General features: G+C 41.1%; 2 protein-coding genes across 2 annotated transcripts in view; both read right to left on the reverse strand.

Annotated features, from left to right (window-relative positions):
• Positions 1-8,474, reverse strand: part of GLB1 (galactosidase beta 1) — a 36,154-nt gene extending 27,680 nt beyond the window's left edge. Inside the window, exons 1-3 of the mRNA XM_009988158.2 lie at positions 8,396-8,474; positions 974-1,124; positions 618-678 (exon numbers count right to left, since the gene is read on the reverse strand). Coding sequence (XP_009986460.2) covers positions 618-678; positions 974-1,124; positions 8,396-8,427 — 244 coding nt within the window. The 5' untranslated portion in view covers positions 8,428-8,474. The remainder of the gene's footprint in view (positions 1-617; positions 679-973; positions 1,125-8,395) is intronic.
• Positions 8,475-12,759: 4,285 nt separating this feature from the next.
• On the reverse strand, positions 12,760-19,991 carry TMPPE (transmembrane protein with metallophosphoesterase domain). The gene is made up of 2 exons (XM_086614539.1): positions 19,947-19,991; positions 12,760-17,131 (listed from the first exon to the last, which is right to left on the reverse strand). The coding sequence occupies exon 2, from the start codon at positions 17,040-17,042 to the stop codon at positions 15,723-15,725; it is 1,320 nt and encodes a 439-aa protein (XP_086470665.1). The 5' UTR covers positions 17,043-17,131; positions 19,947-19,991; the 3' UTR covers positions 12,760-15,722.
• Positions 19,992-22,695: the final 2,704 nt, after the last annotated feature.

Consider the following 22,695-nt stretch of genomic DNA (forward strand, 5'->3'; position numbering starts at 1 on the left):
CTAAACACTGATGAATTTTGAAAATCACCAGAGACTTCAGTGTGCCTCACACGGGTTGTCCTAATACATTTCATCAGGAAAACAACTTTGAGTATTGTCATGTGTACTACTATTTTTAAATAGATAATTTATCCCAAAATGAGTGGAACTGAAGTCAGATATGATATATATCTTTGTCCCCTAATACGCACTCCAATAACCACATTTATCGCCTGCCTCATCCCATCCCTCCATGTCTCTTCCATGACCAGGTAGCTAACTAGTTCTGTAATTACATGCACACTGACCAGCCAGGAAGGGCCCCCACAATGAGTGGTCCATTGGCTGTTGCAAAACCAAAACACTCAAAGCTGAGAGCTACCTGTCTCTTCCTCAATGGTGACAATGACTTCTCTCTTGGCACCAGTTTTTATGAAATTTGTCAATACCTTGGAAGCTTTCTATCCTACTTTGTTCTTTCTATATACTTCTGGAATGTACGCTTCTAATTAAAAGCAGTGAAGATTTTACTCACAAGGTAAGTTAAGCTGAAATATGAATTATCTAGTAATGGCCTCAAACAGTAAGTCACCTTACTGCTAAAGCGTATTTTTGCTAGTCCTTTCTAATGTCTCTACCTGAATCAGAAGACCTGAGAACAATAGATTCCTTCTCCAACAGCCATGCAGGAAGACCTCCCTGGGAAAAGAAAAGGAATCACATCAGTGCCCATTTTTAGGACACTTAAGAAGAATTTAGCCTTTTATCAAAACACATACTGAGACCTGAAGACTGATTTTCTGCAAGTAATTGTTTCCAATGAAAACACAAAGTAAGTTTGCATTTTAAGAAGTTGCTTAGGATGCATAGATTTTAACATGCTAAACCAAGAGTCTTGTCCAAGGATACAGCAAGTATGCTTGTCTACTTTAAGACAGAAATACTTGCATTAGATTTACCCTAGAAACGAGAAAACTGTTACAAAAGGCTGTACCATGTCCCATTCTGCACAGATGTAAGGTCCAGCTCTCAAGATCACCAGCAAACCAGTGTCGTTAGCAAGCTGCAGGAAATACTCGAGATCTTTGTCACCAGAAAAATCATAAACGCCCTGCTGGGGTTCGTGGTAGTTCCACGGCACATACCTATGAAGAGAGAAGATCACCTTTCATTAGGAAACTGAGACTAAACCAGAATTCAAAAAACCCAATTGTTTGCACGACACACCCAAGAGATCTGTAATGCTGAACTGGTCTTCAGATCAGTCAAATAAAAGAATAACTTTCTTCTGTGAGGTGCTTCATATGGCAGAAGGTATAAATTTTACTATTGAAATACAGCTTGGTACTTTGCAGTATGTCTGCAGGAGTCCACATCAATGCAAGAACAGATTTTGGTAGTCCCAGTTTGAAACCATGAAGCCTGTTCCAAAATTTACGTAGTTAACAGTTTTGAAGTTAGCAAGTCTGCTGCCAGTTGTATAGTGGTGGGAGGTTTGTGGAGAGATTAGTTCTGTAAATCACTGACATAGGCAGCAGTCAAGAACAAGCTTGCCCAAAACAGTGGACGATGCTTTGTGAATGGGTCACTCAGCTTGCACAGGAAACACCAACGGGTCCATGCTGCTGCCACCACAAAGAAATTCAAAAAGGTCTAAGTCTCAAATAATATTGCATCTTGGTCCTGAAGGTTTTCATCGACCAGGAGCAACACAGGTTCTGGAAAACGAGCATGGGAAGAACGGTCAAGTTAGAGGATGCTAAGGTGCCTAGGAGCCTGGACGAAGTAAAACTTCATTTCAATCAAGTAATAAAGCTGCCAGATAAGCAGATAACCATTTGAGAGAACACCTCTGCTACTTCCAGGACTCAGGAAACCACAACCTCACCACAGAACACCTCACAGAAGATAAAAAATACACTTGGTTGCAAGACAACAAAGAAACACTTTATCTATCAACTATCTGTCTGCATTTACACATAGTGTTGTAGCTTATGGCCAGTGCTTGACAACCATGAGGGTTTTGGCTTGGGACAGTACTAAGTTGCAGTCATAGTATAGACAGACACTAACATTAGGGAACAAATACAGCCTGAGTAAGGATTCAAGACAATGGGAAAACTTATTCTACATGCATTTATTTTTTTTCACATAGGTTTGTAATCCCTTTAAGAGAACTGCTGCCACTCTTACAGAGTGAGAAAAATTGAAAAAAACACCAAACTGTGGTTAGTCAAGCAAAGATCCTCTCAGGCAACACTCTTCTTACTGTCTGAGTTAGTTTATATGTTTCATAGCTAATTTTGCAAGAATTACCCAAGATAGAAAGAAAGTGCAGGAAACACTGATTTCAATAAGAAAAAAAAAGAACCCTCATATGAGCACACCACAGAAATGGCCACACTCAGACATACAAACACACAAACATCAAATAAAAAATCCTAATCTTTCAGCAACATTAGTTAATATTATAGTCTCACAAATGCCAAAATCTTAAGCTTCTGTTTGAAAAGATAAAGCTTAAAATTTCTGTGTCAGGATGGAGCGAAAGCAACACATGCAGATATCAAAATGCAGATTCTTCCCCTCTATGTAGTATATTTTATATCTTTGTCAGCCTGCTCTAATTGTTTCTAAAGCACATGATTAACTCACTTGCAGAACAAGCTAAATGTGCATTTAGTGAATATATGAACCATGTGAAAATATATTGAACGTTAATTTAGTTTTGTGCACTTTGTCTAAATTTCAAGCAGAGGAGCAAGCTGATTGCTGACATTTAAATCCAAGTAGTTAAAGTAGAAAACTATTTAAACCAAACAAATATAAGGAAGAAATTTTTTACAATGAGCATGGTGAAGCACTGGACCAGGTTGCCCAGAGGAGTTGTGGATGCCCCATCCCTGGAAGTGTTCAAGGCCAGGCTGGATGAGGCTTTGAACAACCTGATCTAGGTGAAAGTGTCCCTGCCCATGGCAGGGGGGTTGGAACTAGATCATCTTTAAGGTCCCTTCCAACTCAAACCATTCTATGATTCTATGGTAATGACCAACCCACCTCAAAGAAGGCAATAACAGTGTCATATTGTGCTTGCTCTCCCTGTTCCATATACTCTTATCAATGTTAGCACTGCAGAATAATTTTAGTTGGCTCTAAGCCATAACAGCTAAGTTATTTTCAAAACTATTGCTTAGAAATATAGAATTCTTTTATGTTATAGATGTGACTATGAGCTTGTCAAGGACAGATAAACCTAACTCCATTTGTTCATAGGAAAACTTGCCTAAAGAATTAGAGAAAAGGGAAAAAGGTGACACCTCTTGACTTAGCAAGGCTTTTGGTACATTGCTGTACAACATCCCTATAAGCAAACAAACAAACAAGGCTAGTTAGTGTAACATTAACATAGAATAAAAAATACCCACAAAATAACAACCCATAATTTGCTGGGAGAGCAACGGGATAGTTTGAGGAGTACCCCAAGTCTCTTTGGTAGGTCTAACTATATCCAAAGCTTTGACATCTGAGTGATGTAATGCACAGCACACTTTGCAAATGGGGAGTGGCTGCAAATCCATCAGTGAACATGATCAGGATTCTAAATGCTCTTAACTAATGAGAAACATGGTCTGACATCAACAAGGAATTAGGAGTTATCACTTTTTTAATCCTCTCTTGCATAGGAAAGGGTAAAAAATACAAAATGAGAAAGAAGACATATGGAAGCGTTATTGATAGGAAAATGGTCTGCAGGTACCACTGAAAAGTACCATCTGACTATGACTCACCAACATGACACTGCAGTAAGAGACAAAGCTGTTTCTGGGGGGAATTAACAGGCATGTTGATCTAGCAACTCATTCACTGAAAAATGCTTCTAGCAGAGAGCTGCATCTGAGCTAAACAACGATGACTAGATAATAACATCATAACAGTTTCTCACTGCCTAAAATACCACTACAGAAAGACAGCAATTGCTTATATTCCTTTCTCTTTAGGTTACCAAAGTAGTTAGTTATAACTAGTAAACTAATTACAGGTTAATACGAGAAAAGCATTCTAGTTGTAATTTAACTACACCTTGTAATCTGTTAGTTACAAAAACATACTCATTGGAGAGTTTTATAAACTTGTTCCAGAAACAAGTCTGAAGGTCTAAATATGCTTAATAGTGTCTGAGGTAAGGACAAAAGGGTTTCTCCAGCTCCTTTATGCTCAAGACAGAAGATAGAAAAATTCTTCCAGAAACAGTTTTAATTTATGTCTCATGCTTCCCCACAAGGCCAGAAAAAAAGCAGATGTTAGTGGAAAAGGGAAGAAAGTAAAGAATAAAATTTATGTGAAATGCTTTCTTACAGAATGAATCATGACATAAATGTATTTTAAACACTAGTCTAAAAATTGTTACTAATACACTTTAACCCCCCAGAATATTTCCCACAACTAGCAACATCCTCAAATTAAATCATTTTACTTCGAAATTGTTATTAGCCAGTATAATTCCTATATACCATTGTACAAATGTATAGTCAGTTGTTAATGCTGTACTGCTTTAGCTTAGCTACAGAATAGTCAATTCCTAAAGGAATGTCACATTTTTTTCAAACTTGAAGAATAGTATTTCTTCTGTATTTGAGTAATAGCATTTACTCTCTATTTACATACAATATCTAAGCTTTATCCTATAACCTTTCTTTTCTTTAAAAGTCAGTTTTCCTCTCCTATTTCAGAGAGATATCAACAGGCAAATAAAACCCACTTTAACTACCTTAATGTACAGGATAATTCTCTTTAATACGAGGCTGGTTTTTTTTAATAGTGTAAAATTAAATAGCTTGTATTAGTTTCATAAATAATAAAGCAGCATTTTATACATGGTAGTTAAATTACACATTTACAAGTCTTTAGCAAAGTAAACTGCATATTTTTTAATTAATAGATCTTCTAAACAGCAGCTCTTTCTTAGAGCAAGTTTCTACAGGTTTACAGTTTTCTGCTCATTTGTCAGCAAATACAGTAAAACAAACAAAACATTAAACATTCTTTAACTTCGTATGATCCCGTAAGGTAACTGCCAATTCTTCCAGGAAGCTTCTCCACTGATCTGTAAATCCGATAAATATTTAGCCCCATCTAGTGGTTAATTGTTTATCTCCTCCATAAAAAAAAAATAAACGAACCACTAACTTTCAGTCCTCCCAGAAGTCTTTGATAGGATTCATTTCTAGTTGGCAGACACAGTTCAGGAACTGAAAACAAGAACAGTTACCCTCACACGACCAAATGCCTCTGCGTGGTACCTGCTGAGGTCAGGAGTGGAGCTTCTAGGTATGCCTCCATCATCTTCTGGGATGTCACACTAACTACATCAAATTCAAACCTGCTATTTGGAAGGTTGATATTTTAAGCATTAATGTAATATCAAGCTTCCCGTTTTCTCGTATTCTGCTCTTAATCATGTGGTTTAGTTCCAGGTAGTCCTGCAAGGAGCAAGGAGTTGGACTCGATGATCCTTATGAGTCCCTTCAACTTGAGATATTATATGATTCTATGTTTGCAGGTGCAGATAGTTATATATGCTATATATATGTTATCAGTTGCTATATATGATATCAGTGCTATCAGTTATATATGCTGACTTCACCCATGCAAGAGTCCCAGACAAGCTGCTGACTCAGTCATTAGCTGAACAATGCATCAAGGCAGAGCAAGTCTTTTGGAAATGAGGCTGCAGAGAATAGAAAAGAGAGCAGGTCTGGCTTGCTTTGACAACAAGGTATTTATGAAGACAATCCTGTAATAAAAGTATCCTGTTTCCCTTGAAGTGGTAAGCCTCACAGAGCACTCTGATAAGAGCAAGGAAGGCTCCCATATTTCAAATTGTAGCAAAAGCCTTCCCTGTTCCATGGAAAAAATCCCAAGCAGCAAAATCACAGTCTTCAAAGGTGGCCCCAAGGGTGGGAGTACAGCTCCCACACTCTGCCAGGAGGTCTGGCAGTGCTGCTGCCCATTCCAGAATGACTTCACACAACTGGTATCTCAGTCTCTTGCTAATAATTTTACTGATCCAGGAGAGAGTAGGCAGAATAAGAGAAAACAAAAACACAACTACATAATTGTCTAGACTAATTTCCATTTTTACCAAAACCACACAAAATTACAGCAGAGTTGTCTGGGGTAACACAAAAATTTATTGCTTTATCTCAAATAATCAAGAGCACTAAGGCTTGATTATCTGCAAACTTCAAAGAAAAACAAAAGGCTTTTGGTGGGTAGTTTATTGGGTGTTTTTATTAGCATCAAGAGAGAAAGAGAGAGAGATCAGTGTCAAATGGAAAGATGCATGGATTTGATTCTTGTAGAAAATGCAAGGCACAGAGGTACTTTCTGCTTACAAGATACCCGTTTAGGAGCTACCTTTCACCATAGTAGAAAAAATCCAAAGGTAAGCAATGACAGAGGAGAAAGCTAAAGAATCCCAGTCTGTTCTACAAAAAAGAAAGCAGGTTGCAAAAAAACCTTTTTATCCATCATCAGTGATCCAGCAACACCACCTAAGGCCATAGGCATAACATAACCACAAGGCAACACTTGCTAGCTGTACTATACCTTCTGTGCCTAAACAGAAACTCAGCTCTCCCAAGACCAACAGAGACCAGACAACACCAGCAACACAAGGTAATCTCCACTCCTCCCTGCACAGCAGAACCACACTAATGCAAAACAGTAAAGCACAGAGTAAGAGACCTCAACAAGTGGAAAAAAGGACAAAAAGGAAAAAAACCTTGTTAGTAGGAGATTACAAAGGAAGAGGGAAACAACAGAAACAAAAAAACCCACCACACACATCCCTGCAGTAATTTCGCCATTAAACAGCAGTGATGGGGCGAATGGAAAAGAAAAGATTCCTATCTCAAAAGACCAGTGATGCAGCAGAGACATGAATAGGCAATTCCAAAGAATAAAAGGAAGGGATTGCTTGACAAAGCTGGAAATTAACAGAGAGCACTGAAGATGTGTGGGTGTTGGGAAGAGGACGAAAATAAATCAGAGACATAAGGGAAGTATGAGACACTACACATCACAGGAGTCACAGAGTCACTGTCAGGACCTAGGCTGATCTTCAAGCCAGACACCAAGAGGTATAATCTTCAGGTCCCTTTGAGGTATCTTTTATTGCAGCATTAAATAATTACATGGGCAATTCCAGCAACTCTGTCTTAAGGCATTACGTTATTTAATCCCATTGTTCTTATCTGGGGGAAGATAGAACTTGCTTGCTTTATTAGAAAACAAAACACACCCCAAAAAACATCCACCAAACAAAAAGTCACTATGTTATCACAACACAGCGAAGAGTTTTAAGACATACAAAAAATAGAGAAGCTTACATTTGAAAAAAATAAACTTCTTTTCTTTGCCCGCCATCTGTTTTTTACATACTAATCCTTACTAATCACATCCTCAAGCATACATGGCAACCCTGCAACTTGCAGTTCAAACAAAATATAGATTTCAGAAAAGGGGAAGGAGAGAGGGTGCAACACTCCTGCGGAGCAAAGTACCCAGGCCTACAGATTCTGCACTGCCAGAACCAACACTGTCTTGCAGTCCATAGCACAGAAGCAGGCTGGTTTGAAGAGAAGCTCTAAGCCTTATAATGATTTAGGAAAGAAAAACAAACATTTTTGGGAATTACAACCATTACTTGAAAAGGCTGTGCCCTACACTTTTCTACCACTCCTCTTCCCTTGCCAAGGAAGCTTTAGCAAAAATAAGAGTAAGTTGTGGGTTTTTTTTAGTCTGTGCCTCACCTGTTGGAATAAGTACACAACCAGGTAGGAAAGTCAAGAAAGATGGACTAAAGGTTTGGTACATGCAACTGAAAGCTGTTTAAACTGTCTTTTTTTAAAAAGTACACCTACTTCCCAACTATTTTTCTAAATTTAAACACTCCTGGTAAAATAGCTTTAGATACTACTGCAGCCTTTGCCAATATTTTCAACGCTTCAGGGTGAAACAACCTAGGCTGTATTTAACAGGTTACTGTGGCCTCTCACCCATTTGCCTTGGACCAGAGATGACGATGCCCTTGGCAGAGGCAGGGCACATACAACAGTTTCATAGTTGCCAAAGTTCACAGTCCAAAAATTTATTTCAGGACTCATTTGCACCCTGGGTTGTGAAGCAAGAAGTGTTGCCTATCAGCAGGGAAGTGGATTGTTAGCTATAAGCTGCTTAATTGTTCCAGTTGGTGCTGTTTGAGGTCATCAGGTACCACCCTTCCTTTCTCCAGAGCTTTGTCACCTATTACTTAAAAATTGATAAATCAAGTAACAATGGTAGCATTCTACTTAACCACTTCTCATACCTCGCCCAGGACTACAAATCACTTTGAAAGTCAACAGCTACTTACGTTTGAATAGCATCAAGTCCTGCCATCTTCATCTTCAACAAGCGGTCTCTCCAGTAATACTGGGGCACCCGTGAGTAGTGAATGCTACCTGAGATGTAACGGAAAGGTCTCCCATCCTTGACAAAGCAGTCACAGTCATAATCAATCCCAAAACTCCTCTGGGGTATACTCTGCATATAAACAAAAAAAACCACATAATATAATCTTTTTCTCCCTTGAAAGACACAGCAGTCTATACAACATATGTGGGTCATCCACAATAGAAGGTACAATGACATTCAAATAACTGATGGTGAACAGCTCTCCACTAGCTACATGTAGCCCACCTGAGCCTAACGCACCAAAGGACTACAATACATCTGCCAACCACTTAGCAATGACAGGATTCACTACTACATCAAAATATGCTGCATGCATTCTCCACTTTTAACGAGTATATAGCACTAACTTTCTACTGTGATACATTTTGCAGTTGCTTACACCAGTGCAAATGATGAGGAATTAATTAGGGGAGATCTGGTGAGTGCCAAGACTTCGCACTCAATGCTTCAACTCACCAAACTGCTGAAAAACACAGCACTAATTCCAACTTAGTGTCATGCTCAAGTCTAGAAGCAAAAGCCTGTTGGGAGCTTTTGAGGAACAAATACCACATTCCAAATGCTCCAGGGCACCCATACATACACATTTGAAAGCTTAGTTTCTAGTAAATATAAAACTGAGATATCAGTCTGGCAAACTGCAAATGTTTATGAAGTCACTAAAAATTTGTCATTTTCAGAGAAAACTGTACTTTTAATACTTTTCCAGCTAAGCACACCCAACCCAGTGAACTTAAAGAGGCAAGTGAATTAAGAATAAGAATCTGTACTTCCTAGCCATAAGAAAAATACCTTAACTTCAAGTGCATGGGATGACTCCTCAAGTGAGCCTATAATCTTAGTAAGATTTAAATTACTATGATCAACAGCAGTTATCCTTTCACTTGTTAAGAACAAGGAAAACCAGAAGACCTTTTTTGAAGTGTCTGGCCCCATGTCTCAAAAAAAGTAAGAGTTAAAAGTTCTTTTTTTTTTTAAACAAACGTTAACATCTCACATTTTACATTTCCTATATATGTTTGGCACCCCTGGCCCACTTACTAATTTTTGTCCTCCACACGCCTCTGAATAGTTGGTTATTTGTCTTCAGGTTCTATGATTTTGTATTTGCATTTTATCAGATTAATTACTAAGCGCACTAAAAAAGCCCCTTTAATGAAAGATCATTAACGATTTACAAAGTACAATTGCAAGTCAGCAAATGCAATCAGTTCCTTCTCTAAACCTATCAGAAAATAAGTCAGAAGTCAGCCAAACAAACCACATGATTCATTGGACATTATACCAGTCCAAATGAAACACACCTTTCAATACTGTAAATTAAAAGCTGTTGAAGGACTCTGGCCTTGTCCTTGAAAAGATGGGCCTTGGCCTGTCCCATATTGAGAATGGGGCTTAGCAATTAGGAAATTGATTACATGAACTAAAAGCGAAGAAGTTAGAAGGCAAGAGAGATGCAGACCACCATTCAACCCCAGGTGACCCCTGCTGCACAAGAGCCATCCACTATCTGAGGCAATCTGCCCTGAGGTTACGTAGGGACCAACAGACTACAGTTTTGAAGGACCTTCCTGTTAAACCACTTCCTTCTGTTAACTGATGAACAATTTTGTTACAGTAGTGTGTACAATTACAGGTAAAGAGAACAGAATGGAAAAAGTGAAAAGCAGCAGGCATATGTAACCATAAAGCTGCAAGTACTGAGACTCCTGGCCAACAACGGGACACAACCGCCAACCAAGACAGCAAAAAGGAGCCAGTGCAATGTGTCACAGGCCAAAAGAACAAGAGTATAAATCAAAAACACACTCTCCTGAAAACTGGAGGACGAAATTGCTGAGTAAACATGTCTATCCCTAGATTGCCATTAAACAGAGCAACTGAGAGAGATAACACTCCACAAACATTTGAAGACTATGAACTCCAAGGAGGAGGAAGACTACAGCATGCTGCAACTGTGATAAAGGTATTTCTTCCCAGAAAGCCTGAAATAAAGTTGTGGAAAATGTCTTAAATGCACACAACAATCCATATCACTACCAACAGTGGACAAATGAAATTACCTGTGTGGTAGACATGCAACAACAGATGTGAGAAAGCCCATCACTGAGCTGGCAGGGAAACAAGAACTGTAAAGGACTGCAAAGTATTGCATAGAGGAAGCTACTCAAGCCCTGATCCCACAAACATGGACCCATTCTTAACATTACTTAACAGAGTTCGATGTAAGTTGAAATAAATCTTGACTAAAGTATGGATGTGGCAGTTCACAAAACCAGACCCTTACAGAGCTGAGAAACACAAGCCAACTGCTCTGGAACAAAAGTAACTCAAAGGTTGGGATCCTCCCTGGGAAATTGTGGTGTTGTAGTAACTCCAGGCTGTTAAACCTTAAATAAGTTACCACTGCAGAGGATGCACAGGTATCTACCATATTCTTACTTTCCTTTCAATTCAAATCTAAGTGACATTTTGCTCATCTTTAATCTATAACCTGCATCTTGAATCCTGAGCATACTGCACTAGGATGGAATTGTACTGTGTGTATCCGTTCCCTAAAGAAACCATTCACCCTAACAAACACCAAGCAAATGTTTCACATTCTTCACATATTTTTTACTCTAGGGTACTGTGACAAGTTGCAGCATTAATGCAGAACAGAGTGCTTCAAAATGATCATGACTAAATGAAACTCAGAACTCAGGTGCAACAATACAATTCTGCAATATTAAAAAAGAAGAAAAAAGAGAAGCATTAGGAAAAAAAGCACATTAAAAGGCCATTATCCCTGGAAATAAAGGAGTGTCAAAATAACCTGCTGCTGTTTCCCTCTGAAAGAGGATTTTAACCCCCTTGCTTAGACTAACAAGTCCAGAGGCCTATGGAAAAGATACTCACGCCATTAATGGCAAGTAACTGTTGAGAGATGCTGAACATTGAATCAACTGTTTACAAAGCTCCACCCTCAGCGGACAGACACCTCTGGCAGAGAAACAAGAATTTCTTAAAACAATAAAAAGAAGGTATTAGTTATGAAAGTGATCATCATTGAACCGGTTACCATTTAAAGGCCATGTTTAAGTTGTGACCATAGCTGTAAATCACCTTCCTTACACATACACTTCCTGATACAGCATTATTATAGGGGTGAGGAGCAGGAGGAAGCTTTCAGAGCACTTACTGATTCACCTCATTCATTGCCCATTGTAAACAGACTTCCCTTCACGATCAATTATGCAGCATTCTCTCATTGTCAGTGCATGACTTGAACCACTCCTTGCAGACCAGAGCTTGCAACGGAAACAAAAACATTCTCATCATGAATTTCTGTCTGGCTCTGTCAATACTGGATACTCACAGTTCTGCATACACAGAGGGAATGAATTCCCTGCTTCTCCCGCGGAGACGGGGTAGTGGGTCTGCTAGTTTGGCAAGCAGATTCAACAGACACAAAACTAACTGCACACTGTTTAGGATGCCAGTTCATTCATACTTCATATTAATGCCCAGCTGAAAGTTCAGACCCTTAGAGGCAACGGTATAATGTTTCATCTTAACATGCTCATAACACACTCTCAAGGAAAAGGGAAGAACTAAAGAATTTGTCCTTAAGTCAAAAAAGAAGTTATTTTGGCAACCTTAATGTTATTTCAACATTTTATACCACATAACATATCTCAAAACAGGAAAGATTCATAGCTTCAGCACACAACACTATTTAACAGTGACTAGAATCTCTTATTCTCCAAATTTCCAAACCATTTCTTTTTCTTATTTGGAAAGCAAACAAGTGTTGATACAAACCCTCAATGAACCCCTCCACTTGTGAAGATTTCTAGCATCTCTTACTTAGACCATTCAAAGGTAAACACCCCTTTCTCTACCCCAAAGCTTAAACATCAAAATTGAGAACCACAAACTACTCATGTTCTTCTGCTCCTTCCAAAAAACTCTCCTAGTATCTCTCCTCTGCCCTTGCAGTGGTTCTTTTCTCTTCAGCCTGTGCTTCTTCTCCCTAGTGGGCATTAGGTAAATTTAATAGTGGCCTTACCTTTCCCACTTTCCACCGTGTCTTACTTAGCAGTGTGGGCATAAGACTTTTCCAAAACTAGTCAGATTCACTGTCAGTAGCTTTTTGTTGGTAAACAGAATTAGTGTGTTAAAATTATTCAGTATATACTGCTACAATAAACATTGGTACAAAATAAAAGGTCATTAGAGCCATCTTTCTTGATAAGCAAATAAAGTTTTATTAAATCCCAACATTCAAAGCATTTATTATACCACAATTTACACATTTTCAAATTCAATCTATACCGACTATATAATGTAATAAATATAATTTTGACAAAGTGATGATACTATTCTATTCTGGTATTATTCTGACAGCAATTAGCTTCCTCCCTCCCCAGTGAACTGGCCTTTTAAAGGAAGAAACATACATATATTTAGTTAAGTTCTCTGGATCAAATACATTACATACATCAAAAAAATACAAAAAATACCAAAAAATTACAAAATAAGCAGCATAGCAATTTTTTTTTCATCTGGAATACTGAACACAGGTCTAAATCATACACATTCAAGTCAAATTGGAAAAAGTCTAGAAAAAGCCTTGAAGGACAAGTAGGGATCGCTGTCTTAGATTTTAGAAAATGTTAATTCCTCTTACTATCAAAGAGAAAGTTGATCTGGGATACTTTCCATTTATACTTTTTTTAAAAAGTACCATTTGAAAAAAGCTTTGAAGTGTTTTGGCACAGAAAGAAAACACTTTAAGTGGTAACTAATGATGTAAACAAGCTTTCAGAGGGAGTGATTTAAAAAAGGACAAAACCTAAATTACATTGGGAGAACTCAAATTTATGAAATGATAATATGACCACTCCTAAAAGGATACACAAAGATCTTCGAAGCATGGCACATGCAAATTGATGAAGTCATCTAGGCATCCCTGGGATGGAAGGACCACTTCAGCTAGGTTTTTGCACACATTTGGACAGAAATAAAAAGGGCGGGGAATGAGAAAAAAATAATACTAGCAACTCACTGGGAAACTACCATCATCTAAAATCAGTGCCACAAAAGCCTCCCAACAAGAAAACTTGCTTAACAATTAGCCTTCTTAACACAGTAATACCCCTCAGCATAACAAATGAAAAGCTATCCATCCTCCTGGACCGCTGGCCATGGGGAAATGCTCTGCACTACTAAACTCAGCATAGAGCTTTTAACTGAAGGCATGCTGGTAAGTCAACAGAGGATATCAAGGTGATCAAGATTCTCTCTACATAAGACCATTTGACACTATACCATCAACAGAAAAGAACCTCAGAAGGATCCATGTACGTAGCAGGCAGTGCTAAACACACGTGGAAACTTCAGGATACTTCAGCAGATACTACTGCATAAGCATAAAAAATTTTACAAAATTATAGGTGCTAGGAAACAGAAATTATCTAGTCTGGCAAGTAGAGAGTCTGGCTGGTCAGGTGTTCAGTTTTCAGAATAGAAAAGGACTTACTTCTCCAGCTGTCCCACCAACCATCCAGCACACATGACGCATTTACAGGATTTCTCAACATTTCTATGAGTAAAAACACAAGATGGCTGTACAGAGAAACGAGATACAAAACCAGCTTAGCAGTTAGAAACTGCCAGGGAGAGTGGGGTGTGAAGGTGTGCACATCTTCTGCAAAGTGAGAACAGGAGCTGAAGAATAAAACAGAAGCAGCGTGTCTGGTTCATTATCATACAGGAAGGCAGGAAAAGACTGCATCAGTTCTGGTCTTGCCATTCTCAGCCTCCTGCATAAGCACTGATCTCTCTTATCCCAGGCTACACAGGTCAGCCCGAGAGGAACCTGGGTACTGGTGGGGCAAAAAGGCAGAGCAAGGGAGACCCTGTGGCTACAGTCAGAAACTTCAAAGTCAGAGCTAGGATTCTCAGACTCATATTGTTCATGGTGTTTCATATGGCAACTCTGAGCTGGAAGGGGAGGAGAGATGAAGATGTACAGAATTAAACTCTTCCATCAGTCTGGACAATGTACACACATTAATTTACATCCTGGCTTTCTTAGAGGAATATAAAGATATGGAAGCAAGAATGCTTTTATTAATATTTTCTAATACCTCAAATATCCCTGAACAATACTAATTTGTGCTGTGGTCCTTCTGGGAAAGACAGAGAAATTCTTCATCCCTCATTATCCTGTAGCAGTTATTCTGCTCTGTGCCTATCAGACAACCAAGACATTGATGCACAAATGCAATTAAGTCACCTGCTGCAGAGTTTAGACTTCTTAAAAAGGACACCATTTACTTGAAATATTAAAACCTTAAACAAAACTGAAGCATTAACCTATCTGCATTGTTTTCAAATAGCATCTCCTTACTCTTGCAAGAGAAAAATCACAGAAGAGAAATTAAGCATAAACAAAAAAACAGCATGAAGAGAAAAGAGACTATTTCAACTTTGGATTTTGTGCTTTACATCAGCAGGTATTGTATGCTCAGACAGCAACAGAAATGATGTTAATCACAAGATTTCTTTCTCATTTGCTTTTATTAGAGCTATTTTCAGTAATTACTAGATGCCAAGTTATTTTGGGGAAAATGCCTGCAGAAAGTCAGCTACTTTCACCCTTCGTTATCAGCTCAGACTGGAAGCCCTAGTGCACGCTGCAGACAGACAGCAGGATAAAGATATCCAGCCTCAATAAAAAACCCAAAACTGTCCCTTCCTGTAACATTTCTAGCATAAGGCTTCTAGAGTTCACATACTCAGTGGACACTCTGTAGTCCCTTCCACAAAACATGCGTGAGTGATTTCACTGCAAGAGATCGAAACTTCACCTGTCTGAGATTTGGCAAGGTAGCTGCCCGATGGATAATAAACAGTGGAACATGAAGTAGCCACAAGACATAGATGTTACTAAACACGCACAGGACACACGTTTTCTCCATGACATCAGTGTTATCTTTAAGTGCAAAACCTCAATAATAATGAACTCAAAGAATTAATTTCTTCAGTATTTTAACATGCCCCCAATTTGTTCCATAGCCTCAAGATACAGTTAGTGTTTTCTGCTCAAACTTAACAGAACCTGCTGAAGTCCACCCTAACACATCTCCAGCTTCCCTGAAAAAAAATTTGTTTTCAGACCAGAAGAGCCAATACACTGACCAAAAAGTATAGTAGAAGTCTGCCAAAAGGAAAACCTCTCAAGGAGAACGTAGTATTATCTCCGTTATTTCAGCTCTGCTGCCCAGCCTCATGGGTATTCCAAAGTACATCGTCCCGGGGCTGACATAGACAAAGGTGTTCTGCCCAACTTTGTACAAGCCAACAAAGAAGGGATTCAGAAAATAAGCCCCAGCATTTAGTGGGAACATCTGTCCTCCATGAGTATGGCCAGAGAGAATTAAATTTATGTCTGGCCTCTCCTGAAGGGCCCACTTTGCAGCAACTGGCTGATGAGCTAGCAGCACTATTGCATGCTCACTGCTACAATCTCTGAGAGCTTTTTTTAAATCCATGCCATGTCCTGAGTAGCGCAATACATCTGCTTCAATATCGTCAACGCCAGCCAGGCAGAACCAATCATCAGTGCTCTTCGGTGAAACAATCTTCACATTCTCATTATGGAGTGGCCGAATGTTAAATGATTTTAACAGCTCAAACCAGTTGCTAACATCTGATGTGTAGTACTCATGGTTTCCTGTGACAAAGTAAGTCCCCAGAGGGGAGTAAAGTTCTCCAAGAGGCTCAACAGCAGGTCGTATGATCTCTGCCTCAGAGTCCGTCAGGTCCCCAACAATCACAGTGATATCTGGTTTCAAAGCCTTAACCATTCTCACGATCATAGCAAGCTTGGTCTTCCCAACTGTAGGTCCCAGATGGATATCTGAAAGCAACACAACTTTCAGATTATTCATTGTTGAGGGCAGCTTGTGAACAGGAATCTCCACTGAATTCACAGTGGGAGGCCGGGAAGCATTTAACAGCCCCACAACAGTCAGCACAACAGTCAGCATGACTGCCAAAACCGGTTTCATCGCTGTTCTGCTGTTCTTGTTGCCAGCACCTGCCTTAGCGCCTCTCCCAGTCAAGAGCTTGTAAGCCTGCTCTACAGAGCCTAGAGCGAAGAGGAAGAAGATAAGAAGGATATATGCCCCCAAGCAGGTGTACGCAGCTAAAGAAAAGAAATAGGGCTCTTCCGCAACGAGAAATAGCAATGTAAAGAAGCTTGAATGAGCCAAAGCTAGAAACATGAAGACAGCTATTTTCCACGGCACGAAACAGAAGGAGCTGACAGCTGAAGACCTGGAGAACGTGGTGACTGTGCTCCTCCAAACATGAAGAGATCCTATCAACATAAGCGCATTAGCAAATAGTGCCATCTGCAGCCTTAGTAGCCAGCGCCGCATCCTGAGCTCGAGTTGTTCTGCCAGGTAACTCCGTGATAGCATCATGGAGAAGAATACCACTCCTGCAGCCACTGCAGCCTTTGCTTCAAGAGGCAGTTGCTTGAAGGAGATCATCTTTGCTTCCTGCCCGTTGCCTTCTGTTCTGCAGAATTCTCCAGCAGGCAATAGTGTGGTTACGAAGGGATGCCTTGGGCCAATGAAGCCTGCAACCAGGAACCAGTATCAGCCGTTTTAAAATATTACACACATTCCCTTTTTCCCAGACTGCAATAAAGGACTGTTACTCTGTACATGCTACCCAGGACACTGGGTCATGCAGAATCACTGTCATAAAAACAGGGGGGAGATTTCCTGATGTGGGATAACCCAAACAACTGAAAACATTGAATTCTGGCAGTCAACTTCCAAGCTCCCTGCCTGCCTTCCTCAACAACTCCTGCTCCCCCCCCTTTTTTTTTATATGCCATTTCCTCATTAAGACTTCCTCATAGCAGATGGCAATAGATCACAACAGTGATACAATGAGTGCTGGAAACTATCATTATAGTATTTGCAAACAATCACTACAGTATTTGTAAATTTCATATGGTTCTGTGACTAAGATGCTTCTGCTGATAACTTCGCACATGTGTTTTCTGTTCTTCTTCCCAAGCAGTTGGCTACATTTTAAAAGCAGGCATCACCCTACACCATTCTTACTGAACGCAAGAGGTTCTACTAACACGTACTACAGCGGCAATGAAATCCCCAGTGGAATAGCTACCAGACAAAACTGCAGTCCCAGAAACTGCAGATGATGTATCAGCAGATAGCCTTGCCTCCAGTTGTGAGTAAGACTTCCCCAAAGCCCTCAAAATCAACAGAACCAGTGAAACCCACATTTTGTTTTGCTGCTCACATCCACTACACATACAGTTCCCAAGACTCAATAGCCATTTCAACATAACCTGTTCTATCAAGATGCAATTAAACTGGAAAGGGACTAAACCATCACACATTGTGCTCCTTTAGAAGTAAAGGGAGCACCAAGTCTAATGCATCTCTGCTCCCAGATTGAAAATAAATAAGCAAGCATCAGTTAAGCTTGAATCATACCAGAACTCCCTGTTTTTCTCTGTATTTTGCTCACAGTTCATAGTGTTTCTCTCTTGCCTAGTTCGCACATTTCTATTTAAAATAAATCCACTGCTTTATTTTAACCATAGTTGAAAAAAGTTTGGATGGTCTTTCATAACATACAATAGAGACCAGTTTTGAGATAGCAAACTATCTTACTTAAAGCAAGTGTATGTCACTGCATGGCTTTCAAAACACTTCCTGTCTCTCAGTCCACAGCAGGAAAAAAAGTAAGCAATCGTTACAGCCAAAAATATCTCAGAACTGGGGCAGAAAAGCAGTCTTGCAGGGTTCTGGAGTGAGTTTGAGTTTGCCAGGTTGCTTATCTGCAGCATATAACCTTCCCAAGCTAATTTAAAAGAACATTAGCACCTCTGTGATGATAGGATCATGCCATATGTTGAGGGCTAGGCCAAGTTTTAAGACAACCCCTTCCCTCACTGCTTGGTCAGGGAACTGGGGGTTGACAGAGAAAGCGCACCTCCCAGCCTCAGTTCTTCAAGCTCTCTCAGCTGTTACAACGCTCTTCTTAAAAAACAGTGCCATTTTACACACGTCTCTACAGAAAATAAGCAAAGCTAGGAAGATAAAGAGCATAAGAAACACCCTACTGGTTGGAGTCCGCAGTGCCTCTAGACACTAGGCCACATTGTGTCTGGATAACAGCAATAAGAAATGCTGTTTAAAGAAATGACATGACCCTGACACTGTCTGTGGTCTGCTTCCTTCATACTTCTCCAGACAAAGCTGTTACATTAGGGCTGTTACAAGGCAAGCTCTTGCCTAGTAATTTTTGGATGTCATTTATGAACCTGATGTATTTTAATTTGGCTAATACTTTTTTGGAATCTGTTAAATACTACCTATAACCACTCGTTGCAACAAATTCCTGAAATTCACTACATAAAGTATTTCATCTGTTCTAAACTAATCTAGTAAATCGACCAAGTGCCCCTCTTCTAATATTACTGAATTTCATGAGTATTCATTCTCCATTCCTCTTGCCCATTACCTTCAGAATTTTTAAAGTCTCAGCCATAACCCCGTCCCTCAGAGATGATACTTACTGTCATCCAAGCTTCCCTTTCATAAAAGTCTCCCATGAAGCTGTGCTACTTATCACACGGCTTTAACCACCTGCCCGCCATTCTGCTGCAACATCTCTCAAGATAACACTGACACTGTTGTTCACACTCAAGGCAGAAGTGACAAGGCACAGTTCCCACAGCAACTGCAAGGACTAAGGACTTCCCTGGGACCTTGCTTAGGCAGTGCCACTGGACAAAGGGGCAACAAGAGTCGGGCAGGACAGGAAGAACTCCTTTCCCTCCTCTCTCACACGCCACAGGAAGAGCAAGTTTTCCCACAGGAGCTGCTAATGGAGTCTCACTATCTGGTAACTGCAGCTCCACTCCCCCTCCACCCCAAATGCGTTGCTTACGTTTAACGAGGCCTCGTAATACGTTATTCCCCAGAGCGGAGTCCAACCGGCGGAAGGAGCACCGCCAGCAGCGCCGCTTGGGCCCGCACGCAACCGCGCCCACGACCCCTCCGCTGAAAGCGGCGGCACCGCTCACCGCCGGCCCATCCTCCGGACAGCGCGGCGCGGGCCGCCGCGGGCAGGCCTCGGCGGGAGGAGCCGCTCCCTCGCGCCGCCGCCGCCGCACCTGCCCCGCCGGCTCCCCCCGCGGCGCAGCCGCAGGCCCAGCACGGGGTCCCTGAATACCACGACCCAGGAACCGCACGCCCCAAAGGAATTAAAAACGGACTGAAGTTAACCGTCTTCCTCTGGGGGTGGGAGAAAGCCCCCTTCCAGCCGGCGTCCCCGCGCGCCCCTCAGAGCTCGGGGCCGCCCTCAGCAGCCCGCGGGCCGCACGGCGCAGGGGGTACGAGGGCACTCACCGCCGCCCGGAGCAGCGCCGCCAGGCCGGCCAGCGGGAGCAGGAGCCACAGCATGACGGACGGCGGCGCGCAGGCAGGCAGGAAGCAGCGGAGCTGCCGCCGCTCTTCAACCCGCCGCCCGATGACGCAGCGGCGTCAGCTGACCGCGCGCCGGGCATGCGCCGCTGCACCCCGCCGCCGGCCCGGGGAACGCCTGGCGCGGGACCCGCAGCCCCCGTTCCCGTCCTTCCCACCCTTCCCGCCTGACCCGCGCCCCCTGCCTGCCCGCCCCTCACCCCGCCTCCCACCACCGAGCACGGACAGCAGCCAGCGCGCCGTTTACATACACATTTTCATATAAAGTCTCCTCCTAGAGGTGTGTTTTTGATAGTATAATCACCTAAGGTAACTAGAGGTTATCTTTATCCTGTTGGCTACCACTAAGTTATTATTTAACCTTATATCCTGTTGCAGCTCCTATCTAAACAAGAGCTAACCACAAAGTAGATACAGTGGTCTGTTTCTAAGGACCTTCTGCTCCCTCACTATGGTCTCAAGACGGGCGATCCTGATTGCTCACTTTGTAAACTATTAACCCTTTTGGACATCAAATTTTCCCCCCTTTGAAACTTGCAGATATGTTTTTACATCTCCCGTAAGTCTCACCTTATAATTTTCCCAGATCAAGGTAGTTAGCGTAAGTAACATCTTGCCCATAATCTTTAAACAAAGCATAATTTCTCAAAAGATGAGCAGGAGTTGCTACTTCTAATAAACATGAGCTGAATACCTCCTCTACAGAGATTCCCTCAGCTGGACAAAACCAAGAAGAATTTACAATATTTTTGGCTGAGTTTTTCAACACATTCTCAGACCAATCCCATTTTTGGAAAAAAACATAGCTGACTCTATAACATGGAAAAGAACAAAAATGTATAACCCTTCATTTTATGACCTGATTGCATGACAATATAGTCTTTAATGGTCCCGCTGAGACAGCTCTTCACTTGTCCTTAGCTTCTGGCAGAGCAGCTGGTTTGACTCACAAGTAGTGGATCCAAGAGTTAATTCCTTCCTCGTTAGACTCACAAGTAGTGGATCCAAGAGTTAATTCCTTCCGCTTTCACAGCGGTGTAGGCAGTCAATAGTACGATGTAAGGTCCCTTCCATTTTTTCCTCAGTAGTTCATCTTTCCAGGAACAGATGTAGACTGAATCTCCAGGCTGGAAATTGCATACCATCTCGTCCAAGGGCAAAGGAGCTCGCTGATCAGGCTACCTGTGTAAGGATGATAAAACACAGGAAATAGACAGCAAATAATCTTTTAACATACCTTCCCCTTTAATGGGCATTGGATCACTCTGTGTTCCTATACTTTCATTTGGCTATGGTTTCCCATACAATATTTCAAAAGAACTGACTCCTTCCTTAACTCATGAGATAATTCTAATTCTCATGAAGGTGACTGGTAAAACATCTACCTACTTGAGCTGAGTTTCCTGACACCACTTTGAAATTTGCCTTTTAAGAGTTTGGTTCATTTTCCTGCCTTTCCACTAGACTGGCCTCCAAGGGGTGTGAAAATCTCATTTAAGTTGAAGAAACCTTGACACTCCCTGGTCTACTTCTGAAACAAAATGAAACCCACTGTTGGAAGATAGCCCCTAAGGAATTCCAAATCTAGGGATTATTTCTTTGAGTAATGCTTTAACAACCTCTCTAGCCCCACTCCTCTGGCAAGGGAAAGTTTTCTGACACCCTCAGAAACCATCTACTAAACCCACTACATGCTTACACTCTTGACACTTTGCTAACTCAGAGAAATTTAGTCTCTACTGCTCCCCAGCAGCTATCCCTCTTTTTACATCACCTGCAGGAAGATTTCTTTTGAGTTTGCTGTTATTTATATAACAACTTTGGCATCTTCTTACTAGTACAGCTGCATTTGGTTGCAGTTTTGCTCCTAGAGTGTATCTTTCAATACTGCTTATCAGAGCAGCTGCTCCCATACAAGTTTCTTCACCTAACTTCTGGAGGAGCATCTCCATCAGTTGGGCTGCAGTGAGAACCTGCTCATTTGCACTTACCCACCACCCTCCTGCCGCCTTTGAACGCTTCAGCACCTCTGACAATTGGTTCTCCCTCTCGCAGGACTGGGGAGGACTTATGGCCATTTCTTTACCAGGTATCAGGGCCTCAACTATGTGCTCCTTTAGGATGGCCTTTTTTTGCTGCCGAATCAGCTTTTATCTTTCCCTGGATTATTTCTCCTGGTCCTTTTTGGTGGGCTTTGCAGTGAATTAGGGCAACTTTTTTTGGTTCTACAAGTGCACGTAACAACTTCAGGATCTTTTGTCCTTATTTGATACTTCTTTCTGGTGAATTTAATCATCCTCGTTCTTTCCAGATGGCTCCAGGGACATGAACAACCCCAAAGGCATATTTAGAATCCATGTAAATATTATTGACTCTGGAGTTTTATCCGATTTCAAGGGCTCTGGTCAGTGCAATTATTTCTGCCTTTTGTGCTGAGGTGTTTTGGGGTAGTGGTTTAGCTTCCATTTCTTTCCAGAGGTTTCCTACTGTGCATCCCACTTTCCTTTCTCCATTATGCATAAAACTGCTACCACCTGTGGGTAGTTCCAAGTCCACAGTTTTCAATGGTGTGTCTTTTCAATCTAGTCTGCTGGCATAAACTTGTTCAATTCTGGCCAAGCAGTCATGTTGTAAATGTTCTTGGTCAGCTCTTTTCAAGTGGACAGCACTCTCA

The sequence above is a fragment of the Tauraco erythrolophus genome, chromosome 7 (genome assembly GCF_009769465.1).
Source record: "Tauraco erythrolophus isolate bTauEry1 chromosome 7, bTauEry1.pri, whole genome shotgun sequence".
Lineage (NCBI taxonomy): Eukaryota > Metazoa > Chordata > Aves > Musophagiformes > Musophagidae > Tauraco > Tauraco erythrolophus.

What these genes read in the sequence shown, in the direction of transcription:
- TMPPE (XM_086614539.1), bottom strand. Translation starts at nt 17,042, where the DNA reads ATGATCTCCTTCAAGCAACTGCCTCTTGAAGCAAAGGCTGCAGTGGCT.